This window comes from Varanus komodoensis, unplaced genomic scaffold (genome assembly GCF_004798865.1).
Source record: "Varanus komodoensis strain SLA01 unplaced genomic scaffold, ASM479886v1 scaffold1, whole genome shotgun sequence".
In the NCBI taxonomy this organism is placed as follows: Eukaryota; Metazoa; Chordata; class Lepidosauria; order Squamata; family Varanidae; genus Varanus; species Varanus komodoensis.
Genome location: NW_025335268.1, coordinates 25,231,817 through 25,253,750, shown reverse-complemented (window position 1 = coordinate 25,253,750; position 21,934 = coordinate 25,231,817). Strand labels below are relative to the sequence as shown.

The following is a 21,934-nucleotide window of genomic DNA, read 5'->3' as shown; positions in this document are numbered from 1 at the left end:
ACCCAGAGTTTCTGTTCTTTTCTTCTCCAAGACCCTGACTGCACACTCACTATTCTGTCTGGGGCCTGCTCACTGCCTGCTCACACAAATTGTGCAGCACAATGGCACATGTCACAAGAATGGAGCGACACATGCACACATGCGAGGCCTGGCTGGCTTCCTCTTTTTCAGCCAGGCCAGAGGCTTTTTCAGTGGCACACTGCGGGTATGAAGGTTATTGGTGCTGTTTTCTTGGTAGAAAGGCAGCATACAAATAAATGTTAGAGAAATGGTGGACAAGAAACTACTGTTAGGACAGAATATGGAGGAACAGAATGGTTTTCTATAGGCAAAGGTTTCAAACAAGGCTATATTTTACTTCCCTTACTGTTCAAGCTGTACTTAGAACATATTATAAGGAAAGCTGGATTAGGATCAGAGGGAGCACCAGTGAAAATTGGTGGAAGATACAAGATACAATCTAAGATAATGTAGATGATACCATATCACTGGCAGAAAGCGTTTCAAGTGAAACGACTCCTGATGACAATGAAAGAAGTGCAAAAGCAGGACTGCAGCTGAACATTAAGAAAATGACTGTAGAAGAATTACAGAACTTTAAGGTCAACAGTGAAGAAACTGAAACTGTGAAAGATTTTGCGTTCCTGTGCACAATCATCAATTCAAATGAAGACTGCAGTTAAGAAATTAGAAGAAGACTTGGAAGGGCAGCAATGAAGGAACTAGAAACGATAATCAAAAGTAATGATGTTTTGCAAAAGGCCAAAGCCAAGATCATCCACACTACTGTATTCCCAAACACTATGTATGGGTGTGAAAGCTGGACAGTGAAGAAATGACGGGAAGAAAATTGATGCATTTGAAAAATAGTGCTGGAAGAGAGCTTTGTGAATACCCTGGTTTGACAGAAAGATAAACAAGTGAGTCCCAGATCAAATCAAGCCAGAACTTTCCCTGGAAGCAAAAATAAGAAAACTGAGGTTAAAGTTGACATACTTTGGGTACATCATGAGAAGGCAAGACTTGCTGGAGAAGGAATAATGCTAGAGAAAGTGAACAAGAAAGGCAAAAGAAGATGACAACCAAGAATGAGATTGATTCCACAAAGGAAGCTACAGACACCACCTTTATAGGAATTGAATTTACAGGAATTGATCAGGACTGTCAAGGACAGGAGATTTTGGAAAGTTTTCATTCATAGGGCTGCCTTAAGTCAGAGATGAAGCAATAACCAGTAACAAAACTAGCAAAGAAATCTGGCCTGCCCAGTCTACTAACAAGCATTTCATCACTAGATCTTCTTCTTCAGAGGATGGGAAAGTGGTAAGAAGTGAGGGAATGAGTACCACAACCAGCCCTCCCTCTGCTTAATGGTAGGGCCATTTAGTGAAGTTGATATTTAATCTGCATTCTGCACTACCAAGCTCATTAAATGTTGCAAATCCAGGAACCCTCATCTTTGCACCTAAAGGATGATCCCTGATCAAAGTTGCAGTTCTCTGCCTCCTAGACATGCAGGAAAGAACATTTCGTGAGAAAGAAAGGCTTGCAACAAGGTGTTTACCTCTGTCCATGGGCAAAGCTTTTATCAGCAGATGGATCAAGGAAAGATCCAGGGTTTTTGTTGCTATCAAAGCTGTTTCTTTCTCTTTGATACCAGAAGAGAGTCTAGCCCTTCTTTGATCCATCTACTGATAAAAGCTTTGCCCATGGACAGAGGTAAACTCTTCACTTCTAGCCTTTCTTCCTCATACCCCTCCAGTCACTTCATTATAGCACAAATATAAATCCTTCTTTCAGATTGTCCTATTTATTTTCATGCTCTTCTACATTCCACATGAGTTTATCAGTGGAATAAAATCACTCTGAACTCTCCTCCATTCAACTCCTTCTGCATGGTGCAAATCTACATTTCCCACATTCTCTTCTCCTGTTCAAATATTCGCGCGCGCACATTCTTCTCCATAGCCATTCTTTTCACCTGCTCTGCCTTCTTACCAATTAAATCACCTTTTCTTCTAAAATCCCTCTGAGCTTCCTTTACTTCTTTCTTGACACCACTAAGTGTCAACCAGGTCACTCATATCTGCATTGTTTCAACTAGCCCAGTAACAATATTTCATTCCCTTCCTTATAATTTCTGTTTCAATGGTAAGGTAAACAATGAAATGCATTCTGGAGTTGGGGCAAATTAAGCAAACTATTTCCGCAGAATTTTCTGAAAAGCCTTTGGGACTTGAAATATTCTGGATGCTTTTGCAGGAGAGTTTTGACTTATATTTCATATCAATGGGGAAGAGTGCAAAGAACCCAGTTCCGCTTGGAAGGAACTGTAGCTCGGTGGTGGAGCATGCGTACTGGGCATAGAGGGCCTCAGGTTCAATCACTGGCATCTCCAAATAGGTCTGATAACACTCCTGCTTCAAACCCTGGAGAGTTACTGTCAAATCCATATTGCCAAGAGTGGGCTAAGGCAGGTTCTTATGTGACTTAAGTATGGAACATGCAACTTTCTCAGAGAAAACTCCACCACATATTCCAAAACTGCCCCTTTAGCTATGCGTGATGAAATGGAATGACAAATAACAGCAGCAGAGCGATCGGAACCAAAACTGCTCTGATCTGAGTTTACATGGACGTGACACTCTAAAAGAATTTACTTGACCTCATAGTCTGAGCAAAAAGGGCTTATAAGCCACATTAGTTGAAAGTAGGCCAAAAGTGGATCATTTCCTTTTACTATATATAAAGTGATGTGTGTAATATTTAGATTCAGGGAATTTAATCCACACCATATGATTGAGAAGAAAAACAACCATATCGGCAAATAAAACTTGAATTTTTGTTATGTAATTACTAATGCACAGTGATAACAACTACAGAGAGAAGAAAACCCTGGAGGCCTCTGCATATGCTGGTTGGCTGCACAGGGAATGTTTCACTACCTTACTAAGAATTAAATCACAGATGACCCAGAATTGCAATTTGGCAACAGACTATAGCAGCAACTCAGACACTAAAATGTTGGCAGATAAGTTAGAAACAAATAGAGAACAATGCCAAACTGAAAAGTCATCACAGTTTAAAATGACCGCAAAACTTAACAAAAATGAATGTACAATCCACAACTTGTATTTCTGTATTATTATATTACGGGGGTTGAGGGCATTTAGAGGGCAGCTGTTTAAGGTTCAAGATATGCTGAAAGCCCAATACCAAAAGAGAAATCCTGAAAACTGTAATAGCATAGTACCTTTCTTAGGGCAATTTAACGATCACAAAATATTGTGCAAAGTTTCAGAGTTCTTCATCAGGCAAGACGGTGATGTAGTGGTTGGGTCTGGGACTCAGGGCATCTGTGCTCTAGTCTCTGCTCAGCCATGGAGCTCACTGGGTGACTTTGGGCCAGTCACAGATGCTCAGCCCAACCTACCTCACAAGGTGGTTGTTGTGGGGATAAGACTAAGAGCAGGAGAATGATGCAAACTGCTTTGAGTTCTTTCAAAAAGAAAAAGTGGGGTATAAATATCCCATGGGGTAAACAATGCCAAAAAAAGGGCTTGTGATTAAGCCACAGCACCTGCAGCTGCTTGGGGTGCCAGCCTAGCCAGAAGAGCCCAGCCTTTGAATTTGAAGTCCCATGCTCATACAGTGTCCCCTGAAATGTACCCTTGAACCACTCTCCTGCATAGCTTTCCTAACCTCACAGAGCAGCCAGGGCAGGGGAGAGGGACTGGTGCACCGCTTCTCATCTCTGAGGCCAGAGTGCTGCCCAAACAATCTCAGAATTGGGAGTCTAACTTAACCTATCCCCCTCAAAAAAGATTGTTCCCTTATGGTCTTAAAATGAAAAGTGAGAGGGAGTTGCAGACATTCAAACTGACCTCTGCTAGGAATTAAGATTGCACTTTAATCTGAATTCCTGGGGTGTGCCAAGGGTTCCTCGGAAGAGAAAACAGCGGATCTGCCAGCCTTCACAACTTCCTCTGAGAACTCAGTATGACAGAACCTTTCTATCACAAGAGGAATTGTTCCACTTCCTAGATGTCTACATCTCTGCAGTCAAGATTTATGTGCTGCCTTTTAGGGCAAAAGCTAATGACAACTAGACTTAGGCCATAAAACAATGTGACAGCAATAACAATAAAACCAAAATAAACAGTCAAAAGCAGATTGCACCATATAGATAACAGTCCCCATAAATCCTACCTCAATTAAAGGCCAAGGTAAACTGGTGAGCCTTCAAGCCCTCTTGATGGCATGCAGTAACAGGGCTTGGCAGGGATTAATTAGAACAGAGTTCCACAAGCAGGCAGCCACTGTCTCCTGTCTGGTGCTCAGAGACCCGCTTGCTCTTAGAGGCAGCAACACAGGTATGCAGTCTGGCACACTGATTTTAATGTTACTTTAAAAGTAAACAAAGGCTGTATCTTCTTCATCTTCTTTTTAAAACTACCCTGAGCTAAAATCCTATGTGAACTTATTTGGATGTAACGCCTACATAACTCACTAAGACTGCTAAGTAAGCAAAGGATGAGGCCATTAAGGGACAATCCAATGGGCTGCACCTTCATCATTAGACAGAAGATTTTGATCTTAGAGGCTTCTGAGATCCATTATCCTGCTGAGAGGAGATGAAGTCAATTTTCATCTCTCCACCCTCCTTTCTACATTTTTCCCACTGGACAGGCATTTGAGCCAATCTAGAGGCGGCACATTAGTAGGGGCTCGGCTGGGGCTGAAGAGGCCATAGGATGGCTCCTAGCTTGGCTTCTCCTTTCCTTTCCTCTCTGTTCTGCTCATGGGAATATCCCCCCCCCCCCCGGCACATCTGCAATGTCAGAATGCAGCCAGCCCCCTTTTTCCGTGGTAGCAGAGAGGAAGCATGGCAAGGGAACCAGAACTCAGGGACTCCCATCTATGATCACAGAAGTATCTCCTGCTTCAAGAGCAGGACTCTGAAGAGTCCTATACTGTCCAGGACATTCTCCCAGGTACCAAAGGATTGCTCTCTTAGGCTGTTCATTTGTATGCTTAGCCACGGTAAGCTGAGAGAGGAAGAGAGAAAATAATTCAGGAAATGCCTGACTGTAGTCTTGAGCTCAAGTTTCCTCTAAACAGATGTTGAAACAACTAAAATGCAAGAAAGGAAATATTTAATTCAGTTGCTTGGCAGATCCTGCAAAGCTGCATATGTAAAACTTCTGCAACCCATCTTTTGTTACACAGTTTCAGTATAAATTTCAATGATCTCCATATGTTAAGTAAGTTTATTCTCAGATCAGCTGCAATTGCAAGCATCCCCTGTTCCCTCAGTTCCTCTCGCTAATTAAAACTGTAGAGGCAGAACAATTTTATAGGAGTAAACAGTGTAGCTACTTAAGGCTTGCACAACTTCTTTAAGAATAGAAGTACAAAAATGATCCTCAAATGTACAGAAACCTAGTTCTAGAAGAAGTGAAGTCTGAAAACTCCATTTCACAGATGCATGGTTCAAATATGGACTATTATGTCCAGCTGTATCGGTTTACAGTGTTTACGTATCAGCACAACCACTTGGCTCTGCTGATGCTGAAGTTTATTTTGTCCTTTATGCGTTTGCTTACAGCTTCTTATGATGTTTTAATGATTAGTTATATTTTTTTGTATTTATATTTTGGACAACTCCCTTTCTGGCAAGGAAAAGCAGGGCCTCTATAAAGAAACATTTCCTTCCCAAATTAAGGAAGAGCACATTAACACTCCTCTTAAGTCTTTAGAAAGCGTGACTTTTTAAAATGAAAGACTCAAGTATCATCTTCTACTTGTCCTGAAAACACGAAAACAGAAAAAATAAAACTGACACCTGGTTGCTTTCTTGAACGGCCCTCAGTTTACTCAAAACAATGAAGGGAAGATTTTAAAATAAACTTACCCACACATGTTCGTCCATCAGCTGCAAACTGATATCCCTCTAGGCACTCACATCGAAAAGTTCCTGGCTGGTTATTACAGGCAGCATTGTTGCCGCATACTGTGGGTTGCTCCAGACATTCATCTATATCTGCATGGGAGGCAAGGTTATTGCTCAGCCATCACTAATATAATACTTGAAATGTGGAGCTTGATATACATGTGGCTCAGCTTTAGCTTTATTAAAGACCAAGTGGCTTCACTGACTGGTGTTCAGTAACTGCTGTATCTGCCAAATGATGCATCAAAGTGCAACAGATGAAGAACACAGTACCTGGCTTTGCCACATTAGGATACTGGTTAATTTACATTCTGCCAGATTCCTACGTGCTCAGCACAGTAATTTAGCATCATGATATGAGCAGAGTCCATACAGTTGCATGTGCATGGATTTTTGTTTTTAACCAGATACTGCCTCGGGACACTGCCAGCTGTAATGGAGAAATGGTAGAGAGGTAGAGCTGCTTCATCCTTTAACCACTTCCCATTTTCCTGCTCAAAAGCATGCCCAGACTGCTTTTCCCTCACAGGTGTGCAATTTTGAACAGGGAAACGGCTGGAGGGGGAGGGCTTAGAAGCCCTTCTCTCTGACTCTGTATCTACTTATGGCTGCAGGGCAAATAGAAACGTTGGGGTAGAAAGATGAACCAAACTGGAATGATAATGGGGCAAATAGTTAAGTTCCTTTACCCCCTGTGCTGCAGACCTAGTCTAGATCTGGTCTTGGATTTGCTATTAAGTAAATACAGCAACAAGCATGCAAGAAACAAACTGCATGATTGTGTTATGTCTAGTTTGACCTTAATTTTACTGTAAAGTTGAGATACTATTACAAGAAAGGCCTAACAGTTATAGCACAATCTGATCATGCTGCTATTTCTATTGAGCCAGGACTCAGGTGTACTCAGCCATTTGTGAGTACTTCTCCTAGGCACTGTATATAACAAGAGAAAAGTAACATCTCACCTAGCAAGATCTGCCAAGGTATGTTATAATGAGTCCACATATTCAAAACACAAAAGCTTAAAGCGAATGCACCTAGATTGCAGGATATCTAACTGATCCTACAGAAATCAATTCCTTTTTCATGAAAAGGATATTTTCTTACCATAGCATGCATGTCCATCCCCTCGGAAGCCCACTGAGCATTCACAGGTGAACTGATCACCTGTTCCTGGACGACATACCGCATTAGTGTCACAGCCATGGGTACCCGTGTAGCAAGGATTGCGGCTCCTGTCACCTGAACCATCTGTCAAGAAGCCACAGAAGAAGCTACAGTAACATGAGAATTCATGTAAGAAGTTGACAACCTCTACTACTGCTATGCTGGCTCAACAAAAATATGAATGTTTAAAAGCTATGTTTGCCTGAGATTGAATGGACTCTGGGCCTCAGCCATGTACAAGGGTTAACTATGACTTAATAGTTCACTATATATCCATATCCCAGAATAATGGCTGTAGCTTCCCACCCTGTGCAATGTTTTGTTGGTTTCTGGGTTCCTCTAGAATAGGATTTGCAGAGGAGCTGTTCCTAGTAGATTTACCATCTAATGAGTATGTAGAGATGATATTCAATAATGTTATCAACTGGGAAGATATTTTCTTAGCACATAACTATGGCAAATCATGGTTTCATTAACCAATTAATGAACAGCATGTGCTGGGCACATTCTGCCACCTTTTGGAATATTAAACCCTTTGTCAGGCTGATTTAGAGTAACATTCAGATGGGATGGGCCAATTTGCAGGTAACACTGTCAGGAACATGTAGAAAAGCATGGACTTGTTGCCTGCAGAATGGCCACCACTTCTTTTACTCAGCAACCCACACATGGCTGTTTTATAAGTTGCTGAGTATGATGTTCACAACCCATAGTTAAGCCATAATGCAGGATTAATATCAGTTAAACCATACTGTACCAACAACCATCCATAGTCAACCCCTGGGTCATAGTCAACCTCTAGATCTATAGATTTAAATGAAATTATACAATATAATTAGTCTTTAAAAGCCCACCAAATGGGTTCAAAACCCAAACTGAATTGAAGTTGAAAACACTAGTCAGGTCACAGTTGCCTGTATTTGAATTTCGGTCCCTGGCATGCGCCAAAGCCCACTATGGCTGAAGGCATAGCGGGCGGTCTGATCATGGGAACGGGCACAATGTCTGCTGATGGACACTCAACTTTGATGCATTTGAAGAGGGTTAGTGAAATTCATGGAAGGCAGCTCTGTCGTGGAATCTCCATGTTCAGAAGCAGAGAATACTAGTTGGTGAGAAGAAAGACAGGAATGGGGCAGCCGCCTCCAAACTCTGCTTCAGGGCCTTCTAAAGGCATCTAGCTAGCCTCTGTGGCAAGCATGATATTGGACTAGATGAGTGGATCTCTTGTGTACAATATCTTCCACTTGACAGCACTTAAATATAAATTCAAAGGGTAGAAGAGACAGGATCCCAAAAAGATCTAAATCAGTATCAAAAAAGTCAAACAGCATAATTATCACTGAACATACCAATTGGGCCAATTGAGTTGCTCATGGCATATCGCAAAATCTGTTCATCTTTATTATACAAGACAAAAACGCTGTCCACTGACAGTTGCTGAGTGGCTGAAATGGAATGGTGAGAGTCATCATGAATGCACTCCTCAAATGTGATTGTCTGTCGCCATTGGTAGGTAACTGTGTAAGTTGGAGACACCCCATCTCTTTCTGGTTCTGTCACAGTATACTCCCTGGTAGATGAAGATGTGATAACTGAAAGAAAGAAGTAATCTCATATTAATACAGAGGAAACTAAAATCTACGAGTAGATTTCATATCATTCTTTGTATTCAGATGTAAAAGACCATAAAATATTGCTGACAAACACCCAAAAATTACAATTGCTGCGTTATAGCCATATTAGCCATTTTGTGGATAGATAAACTACTTCTGTTCAAAGGTACCAGGATCTAGTTGTGACTTCACACCAGATGAAGGGGGAGAGAATGTGTTCTTCATGGATTCTCCTTGCCACCAAAGCCATTTGCATTGCCTGTCGTGTTGTCCCAGAGAGTCTGCCATTCCTTCAAAGCAGCTTTGCAAGAGCCCATGAAGGAGTTCTTCAGCACAAGTGGAACTCCACCATGGAGCCACCCCAAGGTTTCATAATAGCCTCAAAATGTTATTTTGGGATATTTTTCCCTATGACAAATTAAAGCAAAGCCCCCAGCAGCTGCAATTTCCCCATCACATTCTTATCTGAAGTTTTTGGATCTGAAGAAATCTGAATCAGTCTTTTCTGCTGTTTTAAGCTGTATCTGCATATCTAAATCACTTTGTTTGAGAGCAGCCATTTTGAAGCCCTTGATGGAATGGCCATGAGGGCTGAAGTGTTCATCTACCACTCTCATCCTGAGTGATCTGAGGACAAGTTCTTATGGTGGCCTTGTCTGTCCTAAAGAATCTCTGCATAGAGGCTTTCTACTTTCTTGCGACGTAGCTCCTAGGCTGTGAGATTTTACATTTACAGACACTATAGAATATCAAAAGCATGTTATCAGTGTACCTATTACAAGTGTCCTATAAATTGCCCATAATGCAAGGAATATAGATAAGAACCAACATTTAAAGGAAAGTTTATCTCTTGTTTTATAGCTAATAAGGAGATAACTGGCTGGCTAAATTACTGTGATAATTTCTGTTTCCTCTCTAAAATCACAGATCACACCATGTGGGTGATGGAGGTTATAGCACAGTTCAGTCATACAAGTGCAGAGCAGCAGATCCAGTATATATGATTAATGGGAATTTATTCAATTGAAATAAGAGGATTTTCAACTTGTACAGTACTGATCTTAGGCTCAAGAAAGCACCCATTCTAGCTTTGTGGAGATTGGAAACAGCACTCATTCTTGCTGTAGGCTTGGAATGCAAGTTACGAGAAGACAGAATGACCAAGATTCCACAAGTATTCTTAACTCACCAGAACTCGAAGAGTGGTAGAGTTCTGTGTAGGGCTCTATATGTACAGAAGATCCAAATGGGATTTCAGGCACTTTGCCCTCAAGTTCTGTGTTGATTGTCAGATGCCCATGTTCATCAATTCCACTGAACTTCTGCTTAATTGTCACCTTTTCATTGCTGTTGAGAAATGTAACTTCAGCTTGTCTTGTAAACTCACCACCTAGAAGAGTAATGGAATCACTTCTTACTTGTATGTTTAATGAAATATTTGCCTCCCTGTTGTAACAGTACTGCTCAGCGTCACTAAAGATACTCTCAAATCAGGGCCCTGAAGTGCTGGCAGAATGTGTCAGTTGCAAGAACGGGGTGAAATTACAGTGGGCGTGCAGAGGGTACACTTCATTGTGGCTAAACTTTGCACACAAATGCTGGTGTGTACACTCATTTTTAAGAGGAGGTGAAACTCATAAGGCTTCTGAAAAGCACAATTATGCTAAAGATGCAGCAATTGGCTTTGTCCATTTCCCTTTTTCATTTCAGAGTGAGTAGGAGGGGATGTCTGGATGCAGAACACGCCCCTGTGGATTTCCCCCCACTCCAGTGGAGTCCTGAACCAAATGTGGGGGGGTGCAATATATATTGCCAACCCTGATCCATTTGCTTCTACATCTTTAAAGTATTCTGCCCTATGGGTCAGAGTAGCAACAATGTGATGCCAGTGCAAGCTCTCCCACCATCTGAGCCAGGACAGTACATGCCTGCAGATGTCTCCCTGTTGCTGCCCCCCCTCCACCCCCCTCCCAGTGCTTGCCCCATCACACTGTTATTGCCCAGCTGATCAGACTACCCAACATGGCTCTTCAATCCCACCATGGCTAGACCCAAATGCCTCGTTCTGAAGGGGCTTTCCTCAGAGCCAGGCACTCTGGGAAATCCAGGAAACCTCTTATATTCTGGTGGGTTGGCAAACAGTTCTGGTTCACTGGAAAAAGTATGGATTTCAAGATCAGCTCTTCTCCCCAACTTTAATTCTTATAAATACATGGAAGGAAACAGTGTTATTCCTAATCATGTTTTTTAACAATGTCAGCCAATGTATGTAAAGAAGTAAACCATGGAAATAAATGAAATGTAGTCTTGGGTCAACAACATAGGATTGCAGCCTTAATCTAGGAGATAATCTATAACCTTCCCCCTTGTGATCTGGGACGGGAAAAACATTGAAAAATCAAAATCCGTAGGGAACTGCTGTTTCAAAGGGAAAAAAGGTAAACAATGAAATTTGAGAATAGCCTAAATTTGACCCTCCCTGTTTGCTTGTGCTGTATTAATCATTTTTAGCTTTAATGTAATACCAAAAAAGTCAAAGAAATTCAATCACTTACTTTCATTCCTAAGGGAAGGTAATAGAATAATCCAACACCCACACTTCCCTTAATCTATTAACCAGGGGAAAGCAAACTTGATGTGAACTAAGGTTATAGCACAACTGCGGAAAGCTTCTCTTGTTACTAGTGTCTTCAGTTGCCAATGAACTCCTGTTGTGGGAGCCAGCAACCTACAACACTCCATGAATATTGGCCTTACTCTCCTCTCACCCACAGACAACATGCTATTTTGTATCTGTGTCTGGAGGTTCACAGCTTTCTCTTGTTCTCTAAGACAAATCTCCCCAGCCCAAAGGTATTAATAGAAAGATGGTAGTAATGCTGTAAAAAAAAAAGTCTATTAAGGAACAGCAGCGTGATATTTCATTTCTGAGGCCTGTCCTCTGGAACAAAGGTTGTTGGGAACATTGAGAAGTTTTACTACAGTGCTCTTGCAAATGAAGAATTCACTGCAAATATATGAAGCAACTCTTCAAGAACAAATGCGAAACTTACCAGTAGCACTGAATCCGTTTTTATACCCTTGCTGTTCCACAGCAAACATCCATCCAATGATACCACCGATGGAAGCAAGAGGAAGTAAGGAGAAACCCAACTTTTCTGGAATTGTGCTGATAGCAGTATACGCACGCCCATGGTTCATCACCACATATGAATGGAGGTCAGTGTTCTCAAACACAATTGGCTCTGGGTTGTTTCCAACAAAGATCCGTCCTTTGACTTTCCCATTAACTCGCTGAGGAGAACCTAACACAACAAAAGTTGAACACAGCAATTTCTTTTAACATAACGAAGCATCATTGTACCACAGATTAACTTACATTTTCAAAGCACTGAGGCTCACAACGCACAAGAAAACGTTAACTGCATCACAACCTTGATGTGCATGTTGCATACAAAAGTTATCACATGTCCCCAGTAATGTAAACCAGACTTCAAGCCGTGGGGTGCACTTTGCTTTTTATTAGAACCCCATGTTTGCCAGCTGTACCCGAGTGGCATGGGAGGAGCCAGGCACAAAATACTGGCTAAAAGAATAGCACCCATTATTTACTGTAACCCAGGAGGTATAGACTGAGAGACCTGAGTTATTATAAACCAGTGATTCTACCACAGCTCTGAAAGTAACTAGCAGAACTGTGTTAAAAAAAAAAAAAAGGCAGCCAAACACATTTACTTTACGGGGAAGGAACAATGAATTAACGGAAGCAATTAACTGAAATCCAGCCATTGTTACTGGAAGTCAGAATCTACTGACTTGCTGATCTACTTCAGCTTACCTAATCTACCTACTGTCTGCCAAGGATGTAAACGTCTGACACAGGGAAGGATAATCAAACACTTGCCACTGTTTTATCCAATGTAAAAACTAGGTCTAATGGATGGTGTGTGCTGCTCATCTTCCCTGCAAGCACCCTTCCCTTGTGCACCAATTTCTCCCCTCCCTTTTCAAGTTCAACATTCTTGCTTCATTTGGATCAAGGATGGGACATGTGTGCACGCTCCCCCTTGCCCTCCACTCCTGAATACAAGAATGGAAGAAGAGCCATGCTGGATTACAGCAGGTCCATATAGCCCAGCATTCTGTCCACATGGTGGCCAATCAGCTCTCCTTGGGAAAACACAAGCAGGGCACACTCACATTCTCTCACCCATGTTCCCCAGCCACTGCTATACCTAAAAATACTGCTTCCACGATTGCAAGTAGCACAGAACCATCAGGACCAAGAGAGACCCCAACCGCCTTATTATCCACGATTATACCTAGTTCCCTTTAAAACCATCGAAACTGATGGAAATGAATTCCATGTGCTGTACGAAGCAGTACTTCATTTTGTCTGTCCTGAATCTTCTATCAATCAGTTTCACAGGATGACCTTAGTGGAGTCTCACATTATGAGAAGGAGAAAAAGGTCTCTCTGCTCATTTTCTCCATAGTAATCATAATTTTGTACACCTCTATTGTATCTCCCCTCACTCACCTTTTCTCTAAGCTAAACAGTCCCAGACATCTTAACCCTTTGTTATATGGAAGTTGTTCCAGCCCCTTGATCATTTTAGTTGTTCTTTGCAGTACTTTTTCCAACGAAACAATATCCTTTTTAGGTGTGGTGATCAGAATTCTAAGCAATATTCCAAATGTGATTACACCAAAGATTTGGGTAAGAGGAATATGATCTTGGCAATTTTATTTTCAGTTCCTTTCCAAATCATGCCTTCTATGGAAGTGGCCTTTCTTCACAGCTGCTGCATTACTGGGCTGACATTTTCATTGAGCTGTCTACCAGAACACCAAGATCTCTTTCTTAATCACCGCTAGCTCAGATTCCATCAGTATAAACATAAAGCTGGGATTTCTGTTGCAACATACATCACTTTACACTTCTTTACACTGAACTACATTTACACTCGACCCACCTGGCTTAATACCAGGGCTTCTTGGTTTATTAAAACTAGCTTGACATAACATTTAAACTGGGAAGCAGATTTGATCTGCAAACCAGGAAAAAGGACATTAGCCTAGTTCAAACTCTAGAAGGGAAAGCAGAAACTAGATCTCTTCCTTTTAATATCTGTCTTCTCTGTAAGGTGAAAGTAGGCAGAAACTAATCTTTTAATGGCTCACTATAGCTCTATTTTGCAGAAGTGATTACCAGTTGATTAGTTCCAAGGCAAAGCTAGAAGACAAGAAAAAATGATTTTAGGTATACAAATAAGAAAGGGCATTTTGCTAGAGACATTATATGCTAGTCAGCCAGGATTGTAATTGTGGAATTTTGAAGAAAGAACACCCTTGGTTCCTAGGTTCCTTCTATATTATCTATGCATGTTAGTTTGTGTTTCTGGCAAAATGAATGACAGCTAGGGATCACCAGCCATTATTAGTGGATACCATACATATCAAAGCAAGGGACTCTTAACCTATAAATACATAAATAAGGCACCTCATTGTTGGAAATTGAAACTTATTAATAAATATGGCAAATCCCTTGCTCAGTAGTCCAAACTACTTGAAACAAATTCAAATTGTTTTCTTTGCAGGGAAGATATATAAAGAAGTCCAAAGGAAAGAAAAGATAATATTTTAACAAGCATTACCTGAAAGATAGCAAAAGGAAGCACACAAGAGCTGCATACTTTTCACCCCTTGCAAATTTTCATTCCCATACCTATTCTTTTTCCTAATTATGACAAATACGTTTTCAATCAGAATAATAGCAAACCCAGTTCTATGCATAACAAATACAGTAGGGGGTATTTCATCTTGCATAATTTGAAATGGTTTCTACAGCTAGAGATAATTTATGCTACACAGATCCTTTAGTTGCTTTTGCTGTGGCGGAATAAATATTAATACTTTTGGCACTGTTACTTAACACGTCCCAGCTGTGTTCCTAACTTTTAACAAACTTTTTTTATATTAAATGATTCAGCACCTTCAGAATGTTGAATTGAACTTCTTGTTCTTAAAAACCAAGAGCAAAAATATTATACCAGGAGATCTATCTAACTCAAAGAACTCATCTTTTTAATATAGTCTTTTGCCTTGGTCCATGCAGAAGTGCAGCACTATTTTCTCTCTCTGTATTCTATGTATATATTTATAAAACATGAGTAGAACATAGAGAAAATAACTGGGGAACTGGGAAAGGACACATTCTCTGTCTCTTCTGCAGCCTTCTACATGCCCTTAACATCTGCTACAGAGAAGGCCCTTGAGAGCAAAGCTATGGCAGCTGCAGCAAGCAAAGGGAAGCCCACCCTTTGTTGAATTCTATTGTTATTTAAATATTAGTGAATGGACCTGGGTTTGCACAGCCTGAAATTGGCCTTAATTCAATACACAGAAGCCTTCAAGGAAAGTTATGCAGACATCAGAGCTTGACCCATTGTTCCTGCTCTATCCAAATGAACCCAAGAGCTTTAAGCAAGGTTTCTGCTGGTCACCAATATAGCTCCTACAGAAGAAGGGGAAGCCATATAACTACTTAACTCTGATTCAAGTGCAAGTTAACTTAAGGGTGATATCCAGTGATAAAATTTTATTAATTAAAATTAATGCTTTTAAAAACAAATTATGTCTGAGATTATCACCCCTAGAATATTCTTAGTGTATGGCAAGTTTCTGGAGTCTAGGTTTCATGGTCTTCAAGCTGACAGATGCACTTTTTCTTTTACTGTTATAGAATCATTCATATGAATAAATCACACATTGTCCAAAATGATGTCACCTTCAACTAAGGCTGTAAAATTGTATGCAGGAGTAAATCCCACTGAACTCAGTGAAGCTAACTGCTGAGTGACATGTAAAGAACTACACTGTAAGTTGATGAGAACACCATCTAGTTTACTAAAAAACAGCACTTTCTCTTTCTATTAGAAATATGAATATATACTTGAGAGCTCAGAATCTTATTTATGTAGAATGTATCTTCTATTTCCAACATTTTATCATTCATCTCCATTTGTAAACCACTGTCCATCTTTATATGCTTGGAGCTACCAGAAGCTGTAATCATTCTTCCTCATTTTTTGGTTTGTAATGGGTCTCTTATAATACTGCCTTTTACTTTATAAAACTCCAACAAAAACTTTCCCCCTATTTAGCCACATTAAATATTCAGTAAGTAGTGAAATTAACAGAATTTTACCCAAAATTTAATTACTTAGTTTAAATCAGTTGTAATTTCATTTACCCTCCCATTTTGAACTATTAGGTATACTATCCTGCTTCTAAAGATCAAAGATATTAAACTATTAACTAACTACATAAACTTATTATTTGATTAGAGCAATATCTTGTCATCTAGTTTCTTATAATGATTTAACAAATCCTACAACTTCAGTATTCTAGTATAAAGGTGCTTGGTTAACCAGTTAATTCCTTGACTACCTTCAGTGAGACATTGAAATATACTTCATTCCTATCTCAATTTGCTTAATCAAGTGTTTTATATTTCCCCTTAATTTTAAAAAGAATGGAAGGTGGCAGCAGTTCTCTTGATCACGAAAGGGTGTTCGCTCATGCACCCTGGACTGAATTTCACTGAAGATCTTATATTAGGCTTCCGTAATTCCTCATCTGCTCCAGTACAGTAATACTTGCATTCAACAAAAAAGGCTGCTTCAGAAATATGATGTGCTGTATGGTAGCGTGCCAAGTTTTGAAGCAGTTACCTTCTGCTACACATTGCTTGCCATTTCCTTTGTAGCCAGCAACACAACTGCAACAAAAGCCATTTGGATAGTCCTTGCAAACAGCATGAATGGAACACTGATGGCGGTTGTTTGCACAGCTTTGCTGGATGTCCGTATTATAAAAAAACACTGCAGACAGGAAAAAATAAAACTTCTCAGAATAATGCATTTCAGTGGAAGGCCAAACATACTGCCTCTTTCCCAACCACAAGGCATCCTAAGGAACTCATGATACATTTTATTTCCCCAATTCTTTTGTCTGGCATTTAAGAAGCAGAGAGTCAGCAAGACAATGTAAGCAGAACTAGATGACAGAAGATACCATTCTTATTGTAAGACTGTGATCCCCTGCATTAATACTGCACCAAACCCAAGGAATCTAATGGATTCCCATCCCCAAGATGGACCCCTCACATAACCTAGGTATAAGCTGTTGAAACATGGCTTATCCTCTTGTTTGAACCCCAACTCATTTACCACAGACAACCCACAATTCATAATCCAATAGTAAACTATGGTTCAATGACAACCAAATTGTCATTGTGAGCCGTCCCGAGACTTTGTTGCGATGGGGGAGGCATAAAAATGTTTTAAATAAATAAACCAGCACTCAACTTATACTCAGTCCTTGAGTATGGTTTATCGTGCTGCCCAAACCCATCCACTGATGACATCCATTTTTTAGCCTGGGTTAAATTGAACATGCTTCCTTGAGCATACTGCACAGACATTATGAAACGACAAGTGGAACGTGTAACAAAAATATTGCCTCTGGTTCATTGTTACCATAAGCCAGCATTTGTTTTGTTTTTCAGGCAACCCTATTCCATTCCCATCCCTACACAGTTTTCGTTCTCCCTCAGTCAGCATTCCATACCTCATTCATTGCCAGGTTGTTTTTGTACTCCTGCAACTCTTGGCATTTCCCTAAGCCTGCTGATACCTCCCTGTTGTGTATGGATAATGCCAGTTTGGATTATAAACGCACTAGCATTCAGCATTGAGCACTGTTTCTCAAGGCACTTACCTTAAGAAACAAGGAATTATTTACTAAATGGATTATTTTTTCAAGTACATTGCGAGGACAACCATCACCATGAAAGAACAATTACACAGCGGTACTAATTTCTGATCAGATCCATGCAGTTGCAGGAGAAGGCACCTCACATGGAAGGAGACTGGGAGGTCTTTTAATCCATGCACAACTGAGAGCTGCTAGACACAGTATCCCAAAAAGTATTCACAACATATCAGCCAGATGTTAATAATATGCCCCTGCAGGGACCACTAAAATTTTAAAAGAAGAGCAAACACACAGTAGACCTTTGCTCAGGTTTCTGGTCATTAGTTTGCAACTTCCTATTTTGTGATAATAGAGTATCCTTCAAATGCAGTTTTCCAGTTAGCACAACCATAGTTGGGGAAATAAGCTTTGGTGTCTTATTTTTCCTTTCTATGTAGTTTGAGTGCATGCTGGATGGATCAGCATAATTACGAAGTCATTACTCTTATTATTACATGACATGACATGTATATTCTGCCTTTCCTCCTGCTGCAAACCACACCCAGCTATTCAAAATGGTGGCTCTCTCCCCAACTAAAAGTGTCCATAGTGGTTTCTCAGTATTTGTGAATCAGGCCTGTGAATACATGTGATAAAATAGGTTGTTGGATTAGACCATCTTATTACTCATTCTATGGTTCCTGACATAACCTTTCCAAACCCAAAGGATCTTACCAACTCCAGTGTCATCAACTTCTTCCACATCAATAATCTGAGTGCGCTGCTGGGGAAATTGCTGGCCTGGAAAACGGAGAGGTGGACTTTTCCCTGTTGGAAGTGGAGGTTCAGCTGGAGAACGTTCTGTTAAAGCTTGGTATGGAGACTCAAAACGGTCTGCTGCTGACTGAGGTAACTCATAGCTAGTATGTAAGCTATCTCCTCTGCTAGAAATATCGTAAGATACTCCTGTCTGGGTTTTCTCAATGGAATCTTGATGTGATAAGGAGGGGTCTGTAGTTACTTCCTGGAATTGGTCATAGTCTCCATATTCTGTATTGGCAGGAGTCTGAGTGACTTTGGCTGACAGGATATTATCTGAACCACCAATCTCGAATGCCCAGACTCCTTGTTTTCCCAAGTTGCTGCTCCTAGAAGGCAAGAAATCTCTAACTAGATTAAAACAATCATATTAGTCATGGTAAATTTTATATGTTAAGAAGTTAACTAACTTCTCTACCACTAAAAACTGAAGTAGCTATTCAGTGAAATAGAACCTACTTGGTACCAGTTATCAGCAGCTTTTAGGCCACCTTAGTAACACTCCAAGTGGGCCTTAATGTATGAGTAGTTCACTTTTTCATAGTCTCATGAACAAATGTTAATGCTTCAGTGGCTTTTTCTCCAACACCCCTTCTGTCTTTGTTGCCCATTTATGTGGTTGAATTTTAGATGGCCTTTAGAAATGGACTCTTTATTTAAGGTCTGTAAAATGTCACGCACACTGATGATCCTTCATCAGTAGCAGAAAGAGGGAAAGAAAAATCTTTAAAATTTCTGCGTACTTTCAAAATATAAAGCAGGATGTTAGACATTAATAACCAAATTATTTTTCAGTTTTCTGAAGATCAACAGCATTTCATGTAATTTAGAAGGGAACTAACATCTGTGTGTGTTAATGGACAGTATTAGCAGATTTTGGAAAAAATATTAAAAAATCTTACCGATGCAGATTCCGAAGGATCTCTTCATCATTAGCAATTATACTGTAGGATCCAGCTTTTACCCATAAGTAGTAATTTGTAGCAGGCTGACTAAAGCCAACAATAGCTGGGACAACTTCATTGTCAATTTTTGAATGTGTACTATAGAACTGTAAACCATCTTCCGGATAAAGGAAAATTGCATAGGAACTGGAATCAGAATATGCTAAAACAGCCTGGAAAGTGTTTCTCTGTTGGGAAGATTTAAATTTTATTTGTAGAAAAAATATGCATGATTAGATATAAACTCATCAATTGAAACTGAGTTTATATAACAACATTTTGATACTAGGATTAGAGCATATGGTTAATCAGTTTTAACACCCAACTCAAAATTGTTATTGTAAAAACAGGAATTAGTTTGAATAGTGAGCTGCACAGAAACCTATAATCTATAAAGTTAAAAAGTCACAGGCCAGAGTCCAAAAAACCTCTTTTAAATATGTCAAAGTACAGTTTAGGAAACATGTAACAGGATTTTTGACTCTACCCTCTTCTCTGAATAGCCCAAAATAAATCATAAACTGGTTTTGAGAGTTCCATCAGTTTCAGAAGCAGTTTTCTATGTAGCACAGGACAATCTGTTGTGGATGACATGTGAGACCAAAGGCTCTGCTCCCCCAGGCAGAAAATATAAAATTCTGCTAGTGGAACAGGCTCTATAAAGCCAGACCATCTTCAGCAGCACTAAAAGTAGTTTAGCAATTCTTTAAAGGCAAAATGGACACACAATGGACATATATTAGTTGTTTGCCATTTATACAACTGACACATCTGTTTGCACATCAAACCTAGTATTAAATTGTAAATACAAAAATTTTGTTCTGAAACTCTTGGGGTATTAATAAATGAAGTCATGTTGAGCAGAAAGTCCTAAAAGATTAGAATCTCATTTCTATGTTACATTTATTCTTGTTTGATATAATTTAGAGTAACCTATGGCCCCACATACAGCATACAAGGGACTATAGAATACTTCCAGTTCCCTGACGTGAGGTCAGAAACAGATGTCTGATCTTGAAGCTGGCAACCTGTACTTTCATCACCTCCCCCTGCCCTTGCAGCCAGTGCAGAAGGCACTGGGCCAGCTGTTTCTCCTCAAAAGTGACCTTGGAGAAAGGGAAAGAGGTACTTTGTGAGACATAAGACAGGAGTGCTCTGTCCTCTGTACCCATCCAAATATGGCCATCTAGCTGATCTGCAGAACAGGAGGAGCAAGAAGGTGAAGACTGTCTCTGTGCTTCTCCCACCCTGCACAGAATGCCTGTAATCAGCCAAATGTTGAGGTTTATGGGCACCTCCACTGGACTGAGCCCTAAATGTCGAGGATGACTGAAGAATTACTATCTCAAACTTGTTTACTTAAAAGTAGATCTCACTGATTTCAGAGAGGCTTACTTGGAAGTTAATATCCTTAGTAATGCAACTTTAGTTATGTGGTCCTAGGGTGGCCATGTGTCCTCATTTACAGAGAACTTGATTTGAAGGGTTATCCAGTCCAATCAGAAGGAAGAGCTGGACCTTGAAGTTGCCTGTCAACAGCACCTGGACAGCAGAATGGACAGGCAGGGACACAGGTCACCAGGTTGCAGTGGTCTGAAGTATGGTGAGATGCACTGCATTTCAGTTTCAGCTCTCCTAAGCACACGAACTAAGGTAGCTTTTTCCAACCTCATGCCCCTTTGATGTTTTAGACCCACTGCTGGCTGATGCTGATAAGAACAATCGTTCAAAACATCTGCAAGGCCTCAGGTTGAAGAAGGCTGTACAAGGGGAGATGCCCCAATGGGCCCAATAGGGCTTACTTACAAGTAAATATACACGACCGGCATATAATTCTGGCATTTAAGAAAAATGGTGCCTCACTACATTTGTCACTTGCTAGGCTGTCACACACTCACCTTCGCCTGTAAAGCAGCATCTTCTCCAGGTCTTGCATACGGTGCCACAGAAACCCAAGTAGCAATTATGACCTTGCTTGGGTCAAAGGCAGTCTCTGGGAAGCCCCTTCTAATAAACTTGGCTGCAAGCTGAAGAATATCAGGAGATGAATCTTCTCTATAATATATCTTTCCATGACCACCTGTCGTATCCAAATCAGCATAGAAAGGAGCAATACCTCCAAAACTGAGAGGAAATTCACCAAGATAATCTGCTTCTCTTAATGGTTCACTCACTGCAATGATGCCATTAGTAAGAACCTATTTTAAAAAAAAGTTGAGTAAAATGTCACAAAACCCCAAACAGCATGTAAAGTGAATAATTACTCTATGTTAGATGTTAACTATGTTCAGTGCTGTTTCAGTCTGAAAGTAACTTTCCTTCAAGCCTAAGACCACATAAAACATTACCCAACCAATTACATTGCTAGGCATTTCATCAATATCAGGGAATACATAATTTAATCTGTATAAGGTACACCAATGAGAAGTCATTCAAAATTAAATAGATCAGTCACAATGCAGTTGCTCTGCCCATTACTGCAACCAAGAAAGGAGTTCTTCATGACTATATATATCCTTTTAACAATCCTTCAGATGCTTTTCAAAGTTCCTGAACTATGCTTTTAGACTCTTTCGGAATTGAAAGTTTGAAGGGAGATTGTATTCGTGCTTAGTTAAATACATTTCCAATCTTTCACATGTAGCAAAGGTGACACTAGCTGCATTCTGTAGAAT

At 40.2% G+C, this 21,934-nt stretch overlaps 1 protein-coding gene across 1 annotated transcript in view; it reads right to left on the bottom strand.

Annotated features, from left to right (window-relative positions):
- Positions 1 to 21,934, bottom strand: part of NID1 (nidogen 1) — a 67,997-nt gene that overhangs the window by 32,186 nt on the left and 13,877 nt on the right. Inside the window, exons 2-10 of the mRNA XM_044419994.1 lie at positions 21,158 to 21,457; positions 19,218 to 19,447; positions 18,232 to 18,644; positions 16,473 to 16,622; positions 11,790 to 12,041; positions 9,926 to 10,126; positions 8,473 to 8,715; positions 7,061 to 7,204; positions 5,915 to 6,043 (exon numbers count right to left, since the gene is read on the bottom strand). Coding sequence (XP_044275929.1) covers positions 5,915 to 6,043; positions 7,061 to 7,204; positions 8,473 to 8,715; positions 9,926 to 10,126; positions 11,790 to 12,041; positions 16,473 to 16,622; positions 18,232 to 18,644; positions 19,218 to 19,447; positions 21,158 to 21,457 — 2,062 coding nt within the window. The remainder of the gene's footprint in view (positions 1 to 5,914; positions 6,044 to 7,060; positions 7,205 to 8,472; positions 8,716 to 9,925; positions 10,127 to 11,789; positions 12,042 to 16,472; positions 16,623 to 18,231; positions 18,645 to 19,217; positions 19,448 to 21,157; positions 21,458 to 21,934) is intronic.